This window comes from Symsagittifera roscoffensis, chromosome 5 (genome assembly GCF_963678635.1).
Source record: "Symsagittifera roscoffensis chromosome 5, txSymRosc1.1, whole genome shotgun sequence".
Taxonomy (NCBI): Eukaryota; Metazoa; Xenacoelomorpha; order Acoela; family Convolutidae; genus Symsagittifera; species Symsagittifera roscoffensis.
This window is the reverse complement of record NC_087066.1, coordinates 46,392,678-46,415,751: the sequence shown is the minus strand read 5'-3', so window position 1 is coordinate 46,415,751 and position 23,074 is coordinate 46,392,678. Positions and strand designations below refer to the sequence as shown.

Genomic DNA, 23,074 nt, shown 5'->3' with positions numbered 1-23,074 from the left:
TTATAGGTTCACCCTTTCCTCTATACCTATATTGTGATCACAGACTTATTCTCTTCATATGGTCCAGAAAAGGACAACTATCGCATATACTTTTCAAATACCAAGTCGTATTGACAAAATTCAACAATTTGAAAATAATCTATACTCCAGGTTCAAACGTAGCCTTTCCTGACTTATTAAGCCAAAATGTACCCATCGCTGATATAAAAAAATATCAACTCGAACACAAAACTATTCCGAATGATATAAAAATCATCCTAGACAATGGAGAACAAATATGTTATTCAGTACTCCACAAAGACAATAATAACATATTTCAAAACGATTGCTATCCAGTCATTGCTCAAGTGCAAGACAAATTCTGTCATGATATTTCGAATGCTATACCTAATGTAAGCTACCCATTCCACATTCACGCCGACTCCTCAAATGTAGGAACCGGGTGCATACTCATCCAAGACCTTCCTGAAGGGAAAAGAATTGTTTCTGCAAATTTTAGAGTCTTTGATAAGGCCGAGCAGAAAATGTCTACTCAACATCGTGAACTATGTGGAATAATATCAGCTTTGAAAACCTATGAATTCTACATTATAGGTTCACCCTTTCCTCTATACCTATATTGTGATCACAGACATATTCTCTTCATATAGTCCAGAAAAGGACAACTATCGCATAGACTTTTCAAATACCAAGTCGTATTGACAAAATTCAACAATTTGAAAATAATCTATACTCCAGGTTCAAACCTAGCCTTTCCTGACTTATTAAGCCGAAATATACCCATCGCTGATATAAAAAAATCTCAAAACGAACACAAAACTATTCCGAATGATATAAAAATCATCCTAGACAATGGAGAACAAATATGTTATTCAGTACTCCACAAAGACAATAATAACATATTTCAAAACGATTGCTATCCAGTCATTGCTCAAGTGCAAGGCGGGAAAAAGAAATTAATTAATATCAGTGACAGAGGAGACTTCAGCATTGAAGATGCTCCAGAATATTTTGAGGAATCTTGTAGTGCGATTCAAAATATAACAGATTTCTTCCGATTTGGTAAGCAAATCAACCAAATCAAACGACTATCTATACCAGATATAAACGATGAAAACATTTATGAAGAAATTCCAGATGAAGTATCTGCACTTGATGTTCCTTTGGAGAACTCAGAATGGCTTGACTTATATGAAGGCAATGTTGAGAACAACCTTCTCAACAATCTGGTTAAAGCAAAAACTGAGTATGCTACCAAAACAAGATCTTTGAAGTTAATTGAACTCCTAAGTCTCCAATCTGAAGAGAATCAATCAGATTCTCTTGAACTAATAGAAAAAATGACCGACTTTGCTAAAGATGCAAATTTAGACGTTGAAACAATTATGCAAGAGCAGTGTAACGATACTGTAATCATAGATATCAAAAATTGAATTCGAAGTTCAACTCCCTATCCTGTTGATAAAACCCCTGATCCTTCTACTAGTCAGTCTAGTAGTTATGGCCACCGCCGCCTACCTAGCCGCAGTATAAGTCCTAATACTGGTCTCGCAAATGATTTTGGCCACCGCCACCAAAATATAACAACACAAAATAATACTCCCCTTCCTCCTAATTTCCCTCGTTTATCTGAATCATCAGAAAGCTTTACTGATGAAAAAAAATGTTCCTCATAGCTCTCAGGAAAGCTTCTATGAGAACACTCGATCCGCACCTGGATCACTTTCCGAATCTAAAAGACCTAAACGGACAAATCATCCTACAAACTTTTATGGAACTACAATTCCATCTAGTTTAATTGGCAAACTTAAAAGGAAATAATAAACACTAAGTATTTATTTGGCCTAACTCAATATTTTTTTTAATTCTTTTTTTTATTGGCCTTTTTTTCTTTTCTCTTTTATAAATCTTTTGTTTGTAAAAAAACCACAAAAACACCAAAATTAAACATATATACAAATAGATTTAAAAATAATTTTTATAAAGGTTAGACTTTATATCCGTTAAGGATTTGATCAGTTGAACAGCCGCCATCTTTTCAAGAGAATTTTCAGCGGCCCTAATCAGGCTCCTCACCGCAAACTGCAGCGCTGAATAAGGCCGCCACCAAGCTTGGTAGATCTCTTCTAACATAATGTCCAGCTCTATCTTTTTCCTAAAATCTTCTTCTGTTGCTGGTCTTCTGAAGAATTCTTCTTGAAACTAAAACAAATTTATATACTCTTTCTATGTTGCCATGTCACTTAAATAAAAAAAAATTTATTTTTTATTTTTGGGTGTATTGTAAAAGAAACTTACATCCTCTCCAAAGAATTAGGACAAAAAGTCCATTGTTTCAGTTGAAACCACATTGTCTCCACTCCATGGGCACTCGATTTTTCTGGCTAAATACTTGCTCTGAATTGAGCCTAACTCAAAAAACTCTCCGGAATTCAGTACCGGATACTTCCAGATACAGCTCCGATCCATAAAAAGCATAAACTCCATTGGCGTCAAATTTACCCCCTTTCTCCACTAGCCCATCGTAAATTCCCACCCTCCTCTCAACTTCCTTGTCCTCCAGCAAGGCTTCATGTTTAAAGTTTAACTCGTCCCGTAAATTCAAAAATTTCTCAGGGAAATCCACCAGATTGTCTTTATGCTCAATGTAATTCATTTTGAGCGATAAATTTTTTTTTATAATAGGATTACAGATCAAGTTTAACAGAAAGAAAATAAATGATGTTGCTTTTAGTCCTCTTGTATGAAGAGATGTTTTTTTTTTTTTCATTTTTTTCCTCCTCCAATAGGGAAGGGGAATGCAGTTGTTAAAAAATAACATTAGCATAAACGAATATAAATCTTTTCACTGCTAAATCTCAACAAATCAAAACTAGGTGAAAAACCACGACATTAAACAAGAGTGGAAAAAACCACAACATTACAAAACGAATGCCAAAGAAAATACGAATTAAAACGAGAGACGCCGAATAACAACGGCCAATCAGAGATTAGATTTGCAAAAAAGCAACAACAGCGTTTAAAGATCCTGTTCTAACCACTCTCGAGGAAATGCTTAAAGCGAGTACTTTTAAAAATTCTTTTACTATCATTCACCACCAAAAAATAAATCTGCAAAAAATTTATTTGGTTGGTCTTTTAACTCTAATAATACTTTGAAATCAAACCTCAGCATTTGATCCGAAAGAACAATTGTATGGAAATACTGCAAATAATCTTCGGGTTGCTCATTATGATTGTCAACTAATGATTTCTAACAAAATGTTCTCTCTAAATAAACTAGCACCTTGCAAAGTCCAACCAGAAAATATTAAAGTAACCCATGCTTATGTTACTCTTTATCAGAGACATTATCGCACAAAAGTAAATGCGACAATGTGTCGAATCAAAGACCAATCAATGCGTTGGTTCTGCGATTCTTTTGATTCGAGTGGTCGACAAAATATGCTCACTACTGATCTCCATTTATGTGCCGATCAATGTAAATCGGCCGCCGACAGATGCTATCTCAACCTAGGCTATGATAGTATTGGAAATATTCCTTTCAAATTTAATGTTAAAACAGTAACTAATGCTCATGCTGGCAAAGTTGACGGCGAACATCATAATGAATGTGATGGTCGTTCTTGGATTAAACTGGACACTTTTGAAACTTACATGCAAAATGTAACTCTGACTGTTAACCTCAAAGATGGAACTGTCAAAAATTGGCAAAACATTCCTTTGCCCTGTCCAGTGTCTACAAATGGATGTGAAACAACATCCTTAGACACTTTTGCTTATACTTGGGAAGAACCCAAAAATTGCATTTTCACTGTTTTAAACAGATTTCCGGCTAAAATGATTCGAAACGAAGAATCATACTATATAATTAAAGACAATTCTAGCCCGTCTATTCATTCTACCCAAACAAGGGATTCTCAAAAATTCATACTACAGGTGATGAATAAACCGCAATCTCTTTGTGGTCATCCCAGAATAGTGTATCCAACTTCATATGATTCACTTTTTATTGCATACACTGACGGTTTCAATATGGATACTGGAACTAACCCCAAAAACGGGAACTATTCATAATGCCGGCCAACCAAATTCTACTTTTCTCACAACAAGTGATGATTTGCCGCCACTCAAATTCTCAACTAGTCAAATTGACTACGAAGCTCATATAGGAACCAAATTGGACTATATTCTTTTTAATAGCTTCTACATGCTCAGAGCGGCCGAGTTAGCCCTTCTGCAAAATCAATGTGAGCTAAACATTCCTCAATATTAAATACTCTAATGCTTTCACTTGAAAGCCCACGTTTGGCTGGCTACATTTTAACTCAGAACCGCTCTATGTTTTTAGAGACCAATGGCAATGTTGCCTGGCTCTACCAATGTCCGAAATTTTATTCACCTTTGCAATTAATGGATGAATGCTATAATCGCATTCCCATTATGTATAAGGAAAACAATCGATTTGTCAATCCAATTACGCGACAAACTTTTCAGTCGGCAGATTTACAAGACTGTTCAGACAAACATTTAAATCTCTTTCAACTAGATGTTGATGATGATAAGTCCTGGATTGAATTAACCCCTCAAATAACAAGGGTTACAGGACCATATCTCTTTAAACCAAAAGAGATAGTTCAATAGATTAAGCATTTTTTAGCCTCTAGTCAAGGTACTTTAATCTACACATATGCTCAAATGCAAAAATTCTGGAATATGATTTCCGATAATTCAGAGATGAAAGGAATACTGCAAAAAGTATCCAGCTCCTTTCTAAACGCCCAAAAATTTCTTTTCACGGACTCATATAGCCCACTAGGCTCTTCTCAAACAATATATTTGGACTATGTCATCTCTCCAAACTTTTGGAAAAACGAATACACCCGTATATTCGGGAAAGTACAATACTATTTAGAAAAATGCGGAAAAGTCTTCGCCTCTTTTCTATTTGTGAAATTCATATTAGATTGCCTAGTATTCATAATGAAGGCTATGCATATTCACAAAATTACCGGCCACTCACTACGGTTTGGCAAAGTATTGCTTTCCGCCTCACACAATATACTTTTCACTTCCATAGTGACCTCAATTTTCACTCAAGATGAGCAAACTGAAAGAATAGAACAAGAATGTGATCAAAAAATACAAACCCCTCTTTTAGAGGAAATTGATAAAAATAAACCAGGATCGCATGTATCCTCACATCCAATTAACAAGTTTTGAGAGAAGAACTCAAAACTTGGATCACCCACCAAACCCAGTCTAATAAAAAATTCTACTGTTCTAGGATATACCAACTGTTTCAACTATGGACGCAACACTTGACGACGACTTGAGAGGATTTGAGGATCTTCTCTCACTCCTGCCACAAACCGATCCACTGGACTCGCAGATTTCAGCACTCGCTCAACAACCAACTTTTTCTACTACTACAATGCCCACTGCAAAACCGACCTCAACACGATCCGTCGTTGAGCCACTACTTCAAACCAATTCAGCTGTCCCAATAACTACAGCATCAAAGCCACCACCCCTAAAAGTTTCACCCCCTAATTTCAAAATACCACTGGTTCCCTCGATTTCCAGAATTAAAAAGCGAACCCAGATTGTAAGACCATATAAGATACTAACGGCAAATACGCCGGTATCAACTTCTCAATATCCAATGACCATTAGGCGACAGCCCTTACACCCCACTGAATTAAATACTAAATTACATATTCAGTTAGAAAGGGAACGATACATTAATTCTAACAGTAATCCCGGCTTCGATATGGATCTCAATTATGCTTTGAATCCATTAATCAACCGTTTTAAATTAGAAGCCTATCACCCCATAAAAAATGTACTCCATAACTAATTCCCTTCTTGAGTATCAAAAAATCTATGTCCCAGCAAAATATCTGACAGCAAAATTACAAACCCCCCAGTTGGATGACTATACTGAGCAAATTCAGCGCAGTCATATACATGAAACGCATCAAATCCGGGAGCTAAAAAAGCAAATCCATAATTTGAAAACAAAAAATCACCAACTTATAGCCCGGTTGGAAGAAAAATTATAAAAATTTATCCTTTCATTTAAAAATTTATTCTTTCGTTTTATATAGCTATGTAGTATAGCTATTGATTTTTCCTTTCTCAACAATTTTGACTTTTATTAAAAACAAAAAAAAAACAAAAAAACACCCTTTTGTATGAACCAGTCCTCCCCTCATTACGCATATGGACACCCACTTCACATACTACAGGACGAAAAGGAAACTTCGAGAAAAGAATGTTCAAGGAAGGATAAAATTAAACTGACCTGCAATTTTTTGAGAAACAAATAATTTTGATGTATTTAATTTTATAGTTAAATCTCTTGGTTGTGTAAACTCTATTTTGATTTATAAATGTAACTGATGTATTTATATTCATTCAAGCCTGACTCAAAGTATCAGATGTTCAAAAACATCTGCTACCTATCTTTACCGACAAACTATTAAACAAACTTCATGAGATTGAAAGAAAAAGCTTTGATCGATCAACAATTACCCTACTATTCAAGTGGAACTAAAAATGAAAGTTTTAGTTTTTTTCCTCTCCAAATAGGAGGATGGATATGTTCTGATTTCAAATAGAAACAGAAACATGATATATTTTATTGAGCTCACAAAGTGTGACGCCGCCGCCACCACAAATTAAATATGTTTTTATTCCCTTGCAAAAGGAAGGGAAATGCTATTGGAATAATTCGTATAACGTTTTAAGCATTGAGAATTGAAACGACTATTCTCGTTCAATGCAAATAATAACGATTCCTCTCGTAAAATACAAGCATACGAAACATTCTTCTCGTGAAATACGAAAGTACGAATAGAGAATATGAAGTTAAGAAGTAACTTCTCATTTGATACGAAAAGTGGTACGATTTCCCATCTGAGTATAAATAGAAGCTCAAAACTACGAGAATTCATTCCCAACAATATCTCTTCTAACACCAACACCACTCTCTTCAACCACCCCAACCATTCTCTAAAATAATATCCATTCTCAGTCAAAATATCCCTAATCTCACCGTTAAAATAGATATTGAGTCAAAAAGCAACTTGCTGTAAATTCATACTAACTTCTTTTCCAATAAAATATTTCTCAGCGAATTTTAGATTTACTTTCTAAGATAGAAAGTAGAAAGAACCCTTTATTCCTAGCAAGCGTTTTGTCCGACGTATATAGTTTTACTAGCGTAATACATGAAACCTAAAAACCCATTTTCAATGATCTCCGAGCCAAAAAAAAATGTTTTTTTTTCCACTAAATTGTTCAGAACAATGTATCAATATCTTTTTGAAAAAATTTTTCAATTCTTTTAAGTTACTCGCAAAAAAATGAAACGGATTGAATAGGCAAAAGTAAAACGAATAAAAGAAAAAAGGGCAGATCAAATGTTGAAAATCATATCATGTTGGAAGGGAAAAATCCGATTGCTGTGCAGAGATTTCCGACCGTAATTACTCTATTTTTTCCGAATACTTTTATCAAAGGTTTTTCTAATTTTAATGTTCTTGTTAATTAGCAAGCTTAGTCAGTTTAATGGTAAGTCACTTTTTTGGAGTTTCGGAAAAGAACTAAAATCTTTCCAGACAAAAACTGGATCGGTGGTTTAAGAAGTGCAAGTGAAATTTGCAGCTACCGTTGTTGGTAATTTAGCTATGACTCACCCCATTTGAGAGAGTGTGGCCCATAGGTCATAGTTGGAGGCGGTGGAGTACTTGAACTTGAGCAGGTATTCTCTTGCCCCCCTAATGAACAGGTCTTCTGAGTAGTTATAGGAGGGGTCGGTTTCGAAATCCGCCATTAGGTGTGGCATACTCGCCAAATTACTTCTATCACTGCCAATCTTGTTGCTGTTGTTTTCAGTTTGAGTGTTCTGAACTTGGACCATAGTTTTGTGGATCATCCCAATTAGGAAACATGACTTCCCGTATGAACTACACGCACACAGGTAAATCTCTTTCATCATCCTCGCGGTTTTTATACATTTTATACTTAATAACTTATTAATTAAATCTGAATCATATTTTTGAAAATGTATTTGCGAGGCGAAATCAGAAAGTTTTGTCTCTGTCTCAAATTTAATTTTCTTAAGCTAATTCGATTAACTTATGACTCATAAAATATGTATTTTTTTTATCACTGATTAGCAATCACGATCATGGAAGATGATAAATGTCGGCAGAAATCACAAAGATCAATCAATCATTTTTTAAAAATAAATGTCTTGCTAATTCTGCCGTTGGCAGTTCAAGAAGGCCGATCTTCAACAATGCCAAAAATCATCAATTTTTGGCGCTGCTGAACAATTTTCGGCGCTGCCGAACTGATATTAAGTTGAACAAACTGAATAATTATTTCCGAAATTAGCCAAAGTTTTTTATTTCGAAAACCATAAGAGTTCGAAAAGCATAAAAAGTTCAATCTTGTTTTTCTCGGCACTGTGTATGAATTTTTTTTATTTACTTTTTTGCAAATCAAAATCACAGCACTGTAAGTGCTTGACCCGGTACAAGGCTTCCTTGACTGCCTAAATTCTGTTTTTGAGCCAGTTCATATGAATAAAAATTACGCAAAAAATAATCCAATGGGCCAATTTCGAACCAATTTTACCAAATTGATCTTTTTTGTCATATGTAAAAATAAGCTTCTTCGATTTTATATGATATTAACTCACATGAGAGCCTCCAAATGCAGTTTATCACTGAGAATATTGCCATCAAACCAATGAAAAATTGATTGTCATACAATTAATCATGGCTATGCTTTTATCAAAAAAATATATATTTTTGTTCTATGGAATTGTGTGAAATTTTATGATGCGCTTTTTTATGAATTGAAATTGTATGACATTACTACTATTTTTAGTTAACTTCAGTTGAAAATTGATGGCTGATGATGAATGAGATAAGGAGCCGTAGCTGACAACATTTTGTCGAAGTTTGCCACTATGTCCGATTCAGTTCTGATTGTCCTAAAACATAGACATGAACGCAGGTCAGAACAACATACGAAATCATAACTTGCTTCAGTAGTTAAATTGATGATCAATTTCAATCAAAAACGATCATCTGCAAGAGGACTAAAAACAATCATTGTAATAAGGAGTGATTTTGTTTTCTCACTTTTGTAACTAAAAACTCAAGCTGTTTTTATCGTATTCAATATCGTATTCAATTATCGTATTCAATATCTGTTTGCCGTGGATACGAATATTGAATACGAATTTTGAGAAGAAAACGAATTTTGTCGACACATTATTTTTTCCGCAGATTCAGTAACGAACGAATAGTATTAGTTTTTCAGGATTTGGCAAATAGAGCAGATTCAGTAAGTTATAAGCAGATCCCGCAAATGTCGACGGATTCTGAGCACAATTTAGGGATTCCGCTTACAGTTTGCTATACACTGTTTTAGCAATTTGTTCGTGGAGTCTAAAACAGCAAAGAAGATTAAAACACTGGCAATGTTGCGGGTTCCGCCGTAAATCTGTTTTTGGACTGTTGCGGCATCCGCTTAAAATTTACAAATTTCATTGTTTGGCCTGATAATGTTACATTTTCAGCCAATCAAAGCCTAACCTATTAACAAGCAGCACTAGATAAATTTAATCGAAAAATTTTTTTTGGAGTTGTTGGAGGATATTAACTTGGTTTATTGTGGGGAGATGTTAAACTGGGCGATTGAAGGATAGATCCTTAATTAGTATTTTTGGAGTTTTTGCTGTATTTTTTGGAGAGGAAATTAACTTGGTCCTTGCCAGCAAACTAATATTAACTATGATTGAACAAAAACAAAGTTGAATCAACAGAAAAGTTTATCATAATAATTTAAAATCCAAGTGTCTTGACACTTAAAATAAATGTTCTGCTTTCTGAGACATCGCTCGACAGGTTGACAGGTATGAGTTAAACCTTTCGATTTACTCTAGGACTAGGTACAATTGATCTATACTTTATATCCGATGTATAAGATTATATCGGTTCGAAAAAATCAAATTATGATTTTTTTTATTAGAATGTTTGTAGTATTATGATTATGATCATTATTATAAATAATATTATGATTGCTATTTTTATGATCATAATCAGGGTCGGATCTAGGATTTTCTCGAGCGAGGGGGGGGGGAGGATTTTTTTCAAAAATTTTGACGCTCTTTTTTTAGGTCGACAAAAATGATTTTCCGAGCTATCCTAAAGCACTAAAAAGATGCTGTTTTAGCCAAGTTTTCTGCGCCACAGGCAAATTTAAAAAAAAACAGGTCAAAAAAGGCGTTTTTGGGAACTTTTTGGAAAATTTTGATTAAAAAAATGCGTTTTATTTTGGCGCGCGCTCCCCCTCAAAGTTATAATATATTGGCGCCAAAGGCGCCCTTAGAAAAATGTTAAGGTCAGTCAGCCAAAAATGGATATCTCAAAATACAACAAAGGGGGTCGATTCCCTGAGGGGGGGCATCCGCCATCCACGCCCCCCCCCCCCTAAATCCGCCCCTGGTCAAAATGATTATTATGATTATGAGTATGATGATGTTTTTTATGTTTTTAATGATTACTATTATCTTGATTATTACGATTATATTTTTATGATTATGGTTGATTTTCTCATGATAATTATCTTTTTTATGGTTATTATAATTATCATTGTCATGTTTATTTTGTTGATTATGATTTTCATGATAATTATGATTATTATGACTATGATAATTTTTATTTTGTGTTTTTACTATGATTGTTATGACTTTTTTGATCTTTATGATGATTAAGATTAGTATGATCATGATTATTAAGATTATGATTATGATGTTTATTATGATTACAATTATCAAAATGATTTTCATTATGATTATTATGATTGTCGGTTATGGTTTTTGATTTTTGATTTATGATTTTGATTTGTGATTTTTGAAGTATGATTTTTTAAATGATTATTATGATGATTTTTGTCAAGATTACTATGATGAATATGACTATAATGATGACTATGATTAATTTATGACTAGTATTATTAGGATTATTATAATTTTTATTTTGTATTATCATTATGATTATTATGATTTTTTATCCTTATAATCATTATGATGACTACGATTATTATGATTATGATTACAATGCTGATTATCATGATGTTTTTAATGAGTATGATCTTTGTAAAAAATCAAGAATATAATGATTAATATAACTATTATTATGATTATATTGATTATTTTGATTATTTTTGTGATTATTTCTTAATATTTTGTTTATTATGATTATTATGATAATAATAAACAGAATAATCATGTTTATTATAATAATGATTTTTATTATGATTAATACTATTACGAGGGCAAAGTGTGCACTGGATAGGCGCACAAATTTGTGTTTGTTTGTTACTGGATTCCAGAGACAAAATTTTAAACATGTTAACTTTTTGTCGGAACGATCAAAGAAAATGAAAGACAAAAGAAGAACAACGGGAGCGTCATTGTTGCGGAATCCACTTACAATTCACAAAGTGCACGGTTTGGCTTCGTATTGACTATTGTGATTATTATGAATACTATGATCATTAAAATTGTTAAGATTATTATGATTATCTTTTTGATTATTATGATATAATAAAAATTCTTATGATTACTATTTTGAAGATTTTTATGATGCCCGCATTCAAGTTTAGGCGTAAGTAATCGATTATAATGGATTATTATGGTGATTTTTGACATTTATAGTTGATTATAATTACCAAAATTAGGTGTTTAAAAGATTTATAATTGATTATAATCGTGATATTTTCCAAGAGATTATAATTTCTTATAGCCGATTATAATTGATTATAGTTCTTACAAAAACCCCTTAAAATCAATTATAATCGATTATGATCGATTATAATCTCTTATTCTGCCAAAATTTTATCAATTCAAAACTATATTCGAATTTTATCTAAAGGGTTATTATTTTTGTGTCAATAAGAAAATCTTTAAAAGAGATATCTCATGAACACGTTGGTTTTTGGTTCATCTGAACACAAAGTTTTACCACGAAGCAAAAATTTCAAAGATATCTTTTCATATTAGTGGAAAGGTTCCCGCGGTAGATGAAAAATAAATCTTACGAATCAATCATGAAACTAAATCAATTTGCTGATGTTTTAGTGGTTAAAAAAGCCTAAAATATTTATCACAAAACAACCCTAATGGGGAAGAAATGAGAAAAAAAACTTTATAAATTTGAATTGATTGGAAAATTTTCTCATTTTTCATAGGATTCAACGTCTACAAAAAACATAAAATTTACGCAATTAAAATGCAACTACGAAGACACAATAGGCAAACAAAATGGATTATAATCAATTATAATCAGTTATATCGGATTTTTGTGCAAAACTAATTTATTAGAAATTTGAATAAAAATAATGTATTATACTCAATTATAATTGATTATAATTGTATCGAAAAATAGACGAATAAACAATCGATTTTAGTGGTTTATAATTAATTATAGTTTGATTTTAAAAACAGAGATTATAATCGATTATTATTTAATTAAAATTGATTTTTTTTCTCAATTTCAGTAAAACTGGTACTAAAATCGTAATGTAATTGATTGTTAACGCTTGAAACTGGATGCGGGTGATTATTATTATGATTTTTAACATTATTATGATTATGATTAATATGATTATTATTATTGTTGCTATGAGTATATTTGAACCTGGAGACAGATTTGGATGTGGATAGTGAGTCTCTGTCCAAAGTGTCTCTCTTCGCAGTGCCCAGTATCTCTGTCAGATGCATAATGCTCAGCCTCTCCTCTTGGTTCATGTGTTGGGTGAGGAGGATGGAGAGGTAGGAGGCGAACCCCTCCTTCAACCACAAGTCAGTCCACCACGTAGGCGTCACCAGATTCCCAAACCACTGTAAAAACATCAACAACGACAACATAAACTATGTGGCTCCACCCATAATCTCCGTCGGCTCATTTTTTTTGAAAGTTTGATCGGTGGATCAACCGTACAATCTCCCCCCTAAATGACCAGCCGTAGAATTTCCCCCTAACCACGTATTAAATTTGAAAATTAATTTTGTATAATGTGCATTTCGAACAACCGCGCACATAAATATGGTTGTCCAAATTTTTTTGTGGGATTGCATTTGAATGCTGTAAATAACCTAAACTAAAGTATATTCAATCAATTTTACTCATAGTTATTTCCTGAAAAATCCATATTTTCTCCCTCCTAAATCGATTGGGGGGGGGGGGGAATTGTACGGTTGATCCTGGTCGGTTCCACATGTTTGATTACAAGACCATCGAAATATTACGACTTAAACCCTGATATACGAGCAGTTTTGCGGCTCTACACTTTGGGCTAGCGTCCGATCTTTTGCGATCAGTTTTGTGTTTTGACTGTGAGTCGCACTAAAAGTCTTGCTTGTCTAAGGATATTCAGTCAAACGGTCGGAACAAGAACTACAAACCTCGACCCGGGTATTCAAAGTCCTGATATGGATGGGAAACAACATTTTCCTGGTTTTGACTATTCATTCTCAGCCTCATTAATTATGTCACATATTTTTGAGGAGTTATGAGTACTAAGCACACGATTGAGATGTTTTTTTTTATTAACTAAATTAAATCATTTAGAATTTTCAATGAAAGCTAAATAGTTTTGGATACGGTCAAAAAACAAGCAAAACTAATCCTTTTGATGATGTAATAATGTTACTAAATGCAAACCCTCTTTAATAACTAAATGCAAACTCGTTTTAATAAAAAAATATCACAAAAAATTACAAGTTTGAAATTTCTCTTTTGATAAAAAAAACGTTCTGTGAGTCTTCTGGTGACTAATTTCTTTCCTCGTAGAAGAAATAACTTTCTGAATCAAGAATAGCTGGTTTTATTATCGTTCAAATTGAAAAAAAACTCTCTGATTTTGAATTTTAGTCTCCTAATTAACAAATTTCATTTTGGAGGAAAATTTGGGATTATCTTAATAATTTTTTTTGGATTCTGGCAAAAAATTCGATGAAATAATTAAATACAGCATGGTTTTTCTCAGAATACTATATTTTTAATCTGCTTTTTTGTAAGAAATTCCCTAAACCTATGATATTTCTAGCTAGCTGAAAAACGATGTAACTTTTGGTTTGCTGCAAATTATAGCCAAATGAAAATCTAGATGTTGGAAAAGAAAAAACTTTTTTTTTGTACAGCAAAGCTCAAAAATTTTGTTGAGATAACTATAAAAAAATTTCTACGTTGTTTTGAAAAAGTACCAAAAACAATACTTTTATTTGCAAAGCGCCAAATTTGAACTTGAAATAGGGAAATAGCTTCAATTGAAAAAATTTTAAATCTTACCTATCTATCTGCTTTTGTTATAAAGTTGTAACGATTTTAGTTTGAAGTTCAGAAAAATAACTATTATGACAACCTATTTTAAGCATATTTAAAGCAGAAGAAGGTAAGCAACGTTTTTTCTTCAGTTTTGAAACGATTTTAGTTGCCAGATTATTTGCTTTGCGTTAAGTCACCTGGTAGTTAGCCATTTCATAGGATTATTGATATAATCATAAAGATTTCGCTTTTTTTGAATTCCAAGATGAATAGTTTGATTACTCGGATTGGTGCTCAAAAATATGTTTCAAGACAATTTATCCACAAAAAAGAAAAAACCAAAACACGAGATGTTCAGCTCTTCACGGAGAACCGCTGTTGTGCCCCTGATTAAGATCTACAATTAACTTTTTTTGGTTCTTTTCTGAGCTTTGTCAGAGCTCATTCTATGATTCAGAATAAGGTCTACTCATAGCATCGTTTCTTTTTCGTAATGGTTTTTGCAGAGGCGGATTTAGGATTTTCTTGAGGAGGCAGCGGATTTTAAAAAAATTTCGAAAATTTTGACGACCTTTTTTTGTAGGTCGACCAAATTGATTTTAGGAGCTCTCCTGAAGCACTAAAAAGACGCTATTTTGGCCATATGGTCTGCGCCGCAGGCAAATTTTGAAAAAACAGGTCAAAAAAGCCTTTTTTGGGCACTTTGTGGAAAATTTGACAAAAAAATGGCGTTTTTTTCGGCGCGCGCTCTCCCTCAAAGTATTTATATATTGGCGTCCAAGGCGCTTTTAGAAAAATTTGAGGGCCTATTGGCCAATGGGGACCCTTTGCGTCGAAAGTGGGTCGAATCCCTAAAAAGGAAGCGTCCAGCCCCCGCCCCCGCTCCCCCCTAAATCCGCCCCTGGGCTTACGTCTATTTGGAAGTTTGAAAAAATATACGTTTGAAAAATTCTAGTTTGGAAAATTCTAGTCTGAAAAAAAATTTAACAGAACATTTAAGGTTGTGATTGTATGGTGTAGCTACCTGGTGGGCAATTTCGTGTGCGATTATCAAGGAGATGTGGATCTTGTCAAACATATGGGAGCCGAACAGTTTGTTGGACATGGAGATGAGGCCCCAGTTCTCCATGGCGAAGGCGGGGATTGAGGTGACGAAGAAGTCACACTTGGGCAGAGGGTAAGGGATCCGAAACCATTTCTCCAGCAACTCAAAGATCCTCACGCTACACCACATTACATCACATCACCACACATCAATTGAACATTCTCATCGCATTCACTCAAATTCCACTCAAACAACTTCCTTTTTTCAAAAACAAAAAACCCTTTGTCACTGTTTTATGATATTTTTTGGATCATGTTCATTAACGATCCCCCCAAACCCTATGGTGCATAGTTGTGATATCCTATACGGTATCTTGTTGGAAAACTAGTGATAATTCAAAAATAAATTCTTTGTTGTTTGAATTAATTGTTTTCTCTGTCTATTTTATAGTCACTGAGAGTGATACAGCAGATTCAAACTCTGAGCTCTCAGCCGTGTACCAATGTCTCTGAACGCGTGTCCTTGGACACCACATAATAATAATAATTGATACTACTGAAGGTTATTATTACATCATGCGATTACTGCTTTTGTAGTAGCAGTATGACATACCCCCTCGAGTGGAAAATAAATTTTTCTATATATGAAATAATTTATACTTTTAAGAGTTTTATACATTCAGTTCACAAAGAGTTCCCAAATATTGAAGAGTTTTTAATTGCAGACTTTAAACTTCCTTAGTTTTCTTCCAGGTCGATTCTCCAGCGAGGATTCCAATTTATTCCTTTGTCCAGCGTTGCGTAGCCGAACTTCCTCCTGAATAAGTGTCTTTCCAGTAGGCGTAATTTGGACTCTCTAGGCCTGTCGCTCCGTTCTTGAAAGTCCGTTAGTCTTCTTCGGTACTCCTGGAGTGCGGCCTAGAGAAGTGCTCCCCCTGACAACTCCTCCGATACTTCCTTAATGGAATGTTTGACTGGGTCCCCAAACCGTTTTGGCTCTTTACTCTTAGTCTGTCTTGAGCTTCGTCGGACTCCCGATTCTTCGGCGCTAGAATCGGCTGAAACCTCCTGAGGAGGCTCAAGTCTCGTATCCCGTTCAGATGCTGGCTGTACATGTCCTCTGAGATCGTCCGCGACATTTTGAACCCCCCCCCCTCTTGAGAAATTGGTCCGCAAAATTCTCCAACTCCGCTGGTGCCAGGTTTTGGTTTTGAAATGTGTCGAGGATTTCCTCAGGTCGTGTTTCTGAGTCTGTCTTCTTCAGTTTGACCTTTTGTTTGTTTTTTGGAGTGGAGCTCGATTGAACGTCTTTATTCGAGGTATCCAAAGTGGATGTTGATTGTTCGTTGCTCTGGTCGACTGCGGTAGCAGTTTTTTTGGGCGATTTTTCCGGTTTATTGTCTGGTTTCTTGCCTTTCGTCTTTTTCTCTGATTTTTTTAATGCAACCTCTTCCTGAGTTTTAGGTCCAGGCATCGAACTAGGACCCACTGAATTTGGCTTCGCTCGTTTGATGGTAAGATTTAGACCCCCTCCAGCTTCCGTGTCCTTTGAAGTTATGACTGTTTGGTTTTGTTGGAACCAATTCGCCGGGTTCACAAAATCTGCTAGTTCCACGGCCCGTCGTAGTTCTTCATCCGAATCATTGTCCTCTAATTTTTCTGGAGAACTGATTCTTAGAAGCTTTTTGTGTGGTTCCGCCGATGGACTTTTGCTTTCGCTCCGCGCTTTTTCTTGTGGCAAGCAAATTTTCGCTTGAGCGATATCCGATTTTCTGATGGATTGATCCTGTCGACGTTTTGACTGTCAAACCCGTTTCTGTCGATATTTTCCCCTTTAGCGGTTTTGTGAGCGCTTGGCTACTCTTACGTAATTCGTCCTTACGCAAAATTTTCTTCTTCGGAGACTGCGTATCATCCTGTTCCGTATCCTCAAAGAATCCCTTCTCCCAGGAGTAGATCATCTCTTTTTGTAGTTCTGGGTTAGATAGGCCTGTTTCATCGACAATCCGACGTAAGTCGTTTTTCGCTGCGTCTTTCCTTTCCTCGTTCCAGCGCGCGTTCGCTTCAAGTAGCTCCTTGAGAGATTTTGCTCTCTGACGATCCCTGTCTGAGTGTACTTGCTGTTTATGCAGTGGGCTGGTGTCCCTGTTGAGTTCCCCTTTTCTGACTATCTTCAGATTCTCCCGAGATTGGTCAATTCTTCGCTTTAGCTGTGATGCCGTTAGCGCCGATCGTTCCAGATGCTGTTTGTCTAAATAGTCAGAATTGTTTATAAACTTATCACGTAAGATTTTAAACTCGTTTTTTTTGTAAGTCTGCGGAAATGTGCCTGGAAAGGAGATAATAGAATAGTTTTCTGCTTGTTCCACCGTAACTCTCGCATTATGGTACTAAGACATAGTTTGATCGATCAGTTGTTTTCTTCTAACAATATTACAACCAATCTCCGTTTTATGGTTTGTATTATTCGTTCTTCTAGACCGCAACACCGATGATCACCCACCGGACAGAATTTTTGTTCGATATTAATATCAGTGCAAAACTTTTTGAGTGTTTTCTGAAAATTGGTCAGATCGTATTGATTCCAGAATGCCATGTGTGTCTATAAATGATCTCAAGAATTTTACCGTACCCTTTCCACTTGTTGATTTAGTGGCCTTTACCGAAGGAAATTTCGAGAATCTATCTATAGCTACTAGAAGGTAGATCTTTTTTCCTCGGTGGTTTTCTAACGGTCCCGCGTAATCTAATTGTACTTTTTGGCGCGGTTGCGTGAGCAGTCGCAGTGGTTTTGACGCGTTTTTTGGAATGAGATATTTTACGTTCTTACCATATCTGGTGCAACTACCACACTCTTCCGCGACGTTCACTATGTCCTTATGCATATGCGGCCACCACAGGTATTGTGACACTCCTAGCATAGCCTCTTGACCCGGATGCCCCCGATGAATTCGTTTGACCACAGCTTGTCTCAGTTGAAAAGGTACTGCCAGTCTATTGTTCACCAGAATGCAATCGTCCTGCACCGCCATCTGCGACCACAATGGATTCGTATAGGTCCCAGCAGCTCGACGCCCTGTTTGTCTCCTCTCTCTATGACTCGTCTGAGGCGGTCCATCCACGTGTCCTCGGAAGTCAATTCTGCCAGGAGACTTTTATCAAACAATTTGGAGAGATTGTCCAGTGACTCCTCCGTTTGCTGTTTCTGCAGCTTTTGTTTCTTTTGTTTAATGGAGCTTTTGGGTGGTTCAATTGCGCACACCTCTTGGTCGCTATCCGTGTCTTCTGTGGTTTTCAGATCCACCTCGATTACTTGAACATCGTTCAACTTTCTTTCGTTTGGATGAGCCGGTGTGATAATGATTGGTACTTGATCGGTTTCCTCCGGAGCTTTATCGGTCTCTTCCGATGTTGCCACTAATTCCCGATTGATGTTTCTTGTAGTTTTTGATTCTCCACCGATCAATTGCCAGAACGAAAGTAGCCTGTTGTCCGCCTCTTTTTGTTGGTCCGGTTGCAATTGGCATTTGACTCTTGATTGTATTCTTGTCTCGCTGTCCGAGCTGTCTCTGTTTTTGCGACCTCCGCGAATTATTTTTCTTGTGCGTTGCAGTGTCTCCGTAACCTCCTCCTCTTCGGACAATTCGTTTGTGTTCGACAGGGAGCTATTCCACTTCGGGTCCAGAATGCTCTCCTCTCTGTCATCATTTTTCCATTCCTGTGGTGTATCCGACCACGAGTCGTATGAACGATTGAAATTTTCTGACATCTCCTTTTTTGAGTCTGTTTTTTTTCTGAATTTTTTTGACTGATTGTTGAATTGTTTTTGCAGTTTCTTGCCACGACTGTTTACTGAGTTGAAATGAAGAAAAAATGATCTGTTTTCTTTGTGAGCTGCTGTTTAGCTGTTTGTACGGTCGCGAAAGTTGTTTTTTATCCCATAGCAACCACTAAGCGTTGACTGTTTAGCAACATTCCTTCTAGAATGTTTTAGAACGTTTTCGTTCCGGTTGAGCGACCCAGTGCTTTCTAGTCTACTGCTCATGCAGTATATTGCTTCACGAAAAGAGTTTATTGTTGCCACTACAAACCTTTCGTCTAATTCTGATTCGGGCCAAGGATCATTATATTCATCATGATAAATAATCGACTATCCCCATGTCCCTCGCCGGAATGTGAACTATTTTAAATTGATATGGCAACAGTTGATCGACCCACCGGGTCAATCGGGATTGATATGTTTGTTTTTACTTGTTCCCATCTAAGGCTGATGTTAGGGCTTTGTGATCTGTTGCGATGGTAAATGTTTTACCTAGAAGGTAATGTTTGTATCTGTCAACTGTCCAAACAACTGCAAATAACTCCAGTTCATTTGTTGAGTGTTTTTTTTCTTGTATATTTAGGTATCTGGATGCAAATGACATCGGAACCCACGATCCTTCATCTGTTTGTTGTTCTAATGTAGCCCCCAAACCATTGTGGCTTGCGTCACATTTAACTCTTGTTTCACGATTAGCGTCATAGTAGTTTACTCATCCCCCCACTCCAGTTTCTATACTGGTAGTTTCATTTTTTCAGCTTTTTTCTTTTGATTCTCCTCTCTGAGAAGTGGCCGCAAAGTTTCTGTTAAGCTTGCCGTGTTGGTTATGAATTTTGCTAGATGATTTATACTACCCAGAAATGATATTAATTGCTTTAGCAATTTTGGTGGATTTAGATTTTGTTTCGCTTCGGTTTTAGTAATTTTTGGACTGACCCCTGGCTCCGAAAGGCGATGTCCCAACCAGTTCACCTGGTTTTTGAAGAATTCGCATTTCGAAGTCTTTAATGCCACATTTTCATCATCCAATTTGTTCAGTACCGTTTCTACTAATTTTTCATGTTCTATTCCACTACTTTTTGACACAATGAGCATGTCGTCCAAAAAACAAAAAGTGTTTTTTGCGTGGTTAATAACTCTGTCCATAGCTTTTTGAAATTCGGCTGGCATGTCTGCTAATCCATAGAACTCTTTAAGGAATCTATAAAGCCCCGGTTGCCTTTCCACCAACGATATTGAAGTTACACCGTTTAGCTGTGTCTGCAGCCAATTTTCACTGGCTATACGCGTACTTTAAACCCAACACTGTGAAGTAAAGTGTGCCCTTTTTGTTTTCTGTAACGATTTGGCTTACCCCATCTATGAGTTCATCTACATTGGGCCTTTGGTACTTATTTTTGAACAAATGACTGTTTATCGGTTTTGCGTCCTTCGTCAATTTTCTCGAGTCGTCCTTTTTTAAAGTTATTACAATTGGGGCTATAAAGCAATCACTTGTATTTTTGTCCAGCTTTGTGATATGACCTTCTGTCAACATTTTTTCAATTTCTTTTTCTACCTCGTCCTGAATATGAATTTGGATTCTTCTCCCCTTTTCTTGAATCGGACATAGAGGGTACTTGAACTTTGAACATACAATGTGCTTTTTTGAGATTCCTATTCTATCAAACAAATCTCTTAATTTATCAAAGAGTTTGTTTTTCCAACCTTCTGACTGCTCGCACATGACCACGTCAAACCTGGACAGTTATTTTGGAGCTGGTTTTTGTGTGGTGGCGATCCCCACTTGTCCTTGTAAGTCCAATCCCATTATGCAACTGGTTTTACGTTCCGTCACCAGAAAAGTGGCTCCTTTCACCTCTCAGCCTGCCGAACGAAAATTTGTCTTCAATGCCCCCCATACACAGATTGGTTGTTAATTGTAGTCGACGAACTGGGTAGCCAAGTTCAGTTTATCGGACGGAATGAATCTTGCTTTGTTTGATTTATCGATTATTTCTTTTGTCGTCGCCCAATTTAAGAAAGAGACTGGGTCTTCCGGATTCTACCGTCAGTTGTATGATTTGGTTATCTATTCTCAACATGGCCTTTAGTGATTTTACCCTGTTCGACGTTGGGTCTTGGAGTAAGTCAATTTTTTGAACTCTTATCTTTTCCCCATTTAACTTTATATTACTTTCATTTATTCTATCGCCCACGTATTTCGAGATTCTTTCGTTCTCCGGCCGGTGTGTTTGTATTGACATTACTTCAAAATCACTGCATGAGCCGAAGTTGTCTCTTATAGGATCACATTCCTCTTCTGATCTTTCGGATGCTTCCGTGACTTAATCACTTGTTGAGATCTACACAGTTTTGCAAAGTGGTTGGGTTTTCCGCAATTCTTACAAATTTTGGCCAGTGCCGACCAGCAGCTTTTTAGATGTCCCTGGTCAAATGCTCTTCCGCATCTATTACATGGTTTTGTTTTCCCATTGGTGTTGTTATTTTGTCGTTTATTCGCTTCCCTCTTATATTGTTGATTTTTTGTGTTTCCTTTTGAGTTCCTGGCAGCCATCACTGGTTCTTGTTTTATTCTCACCCCAGAGTTGTAGTTGTTGCCCGTTCCTACTGTTGCTGCTGCATTTGTCTTCTGAAATGCCCTTGTAGTCAATTTGCTATGTTCAAAATTTATAGCTCTCTTCAACACTTTCTCTGGATCTAGCGTTTCAAATGTCAGTGTATCCTGCAACGTCATATTTTTCAATTTCGAAATGAATAGGTCACGAACTATCTTACGTTCCAGTTTTCCAAGTTCTGATCTGGCTTCTTGAGCAGTTAATGCTGCGTGGAATGCCTCCAGTGATTCCCCGGATTCTTGCATTCGTGTGAACAATTTATATCTTTCATAAGTCACGCACTCTACCTTTTGAAACGAGACCGCTGCTAGCTCTGTAATGTCCCTGAACGACATTTTGGAAATTTCGGCGTGTGGATTTTTCTGCAAAAACCTCTTCTTTCCTTTAGTCCCTAGAGAGAGGAATAATCTGGATACAAGCTTCTTCTGTACCTCATTATAAAAAACATTGTGTCCAACCCTTGGGCCCCGTGTTCTTCTCTCCTCATTTTCCAGCATTACTCGATCTCTTGCTAGCTTGTCTCTAAGATTTCTGGCTATCGTCACAGCTTCTTTCTCTCCCTCTCGTGGCGTTTCTGGTCGTGGAGGGGGTTCTTCTAAGATGTCTTTTGGTTCCTTCAACATAACTTCCGGGCTTACATTTTCTTTTACAGTTACTGCCATTAGGAATCGCTCGAATAGATTTTAAATTGCCACGGTATATTGATATTTTTTGGATCATGTTCATTAACGATCCCCCCAAACCCTATGGTGCATAGTTGTGATATCCTATACGGTATCTTGTTGGAAAACTAGTGATAATTCAAAAATAAATTCTTTGTTGTTTGAATTAATTGTTTTCTCTGTCTATTTTATAGTCACTGAGAGTGATACAGCAGATTCAAACTCTGAGCTCTCAGCCGTGTACCAATGTCTCTGAACGCGTGTCCTTGGACACCACATAATAATAATAATTGATACTACTGAAGGTTATTATTACATCACGCGATTACTGCTATTGCAGTAGCAGTATGACATTTTTTGGATCATGTTCATTAACAATCCCTCCAAACCCCTATGGTACATAGTAAAGAATTGCCATCCCATGCAGAACAAGTTCAACGGTTAAGCATATTTAGTGAATTTTGTGCCTTGTTACAAATGCCCCCTTCGCAATAGGGGGTTGCAATAGTAAGCAAAATTCCATCATTTAGCTAACTAACCGAAAACTTGCTCTAGAGTTGACTTCAGCTCTCATGT

At 36.0% G+C, this 23,074-nt stretch overlaps 1 protein-coding gene across 1 annotated transcript in view; it reads right to left on the bottom strand.

The window, feature by feature from the left end:
- The window catches only part of LOC134846361 (aminopeptidase Q-like), a gene marked incomplete in the record, with an annotated part of 71,164 nt that overhangs the window by 36,339 nt on the left and 11,751 nt on the right, over positions 1-23,074 (bottom strand). The window contains 4 exon segments of the mRNA XM_063863680.1: positions 7,704-7,973; positions 8,963-9,010; positions 12,726-12,928; positions 15,379-15,577. Coding sequence (XP_063719750.1) covers positions 7,704-7,973; positions 8,963-9,010; positions 12,726-12,928; positions 15,379-15,577 — 720 coding nt within the window.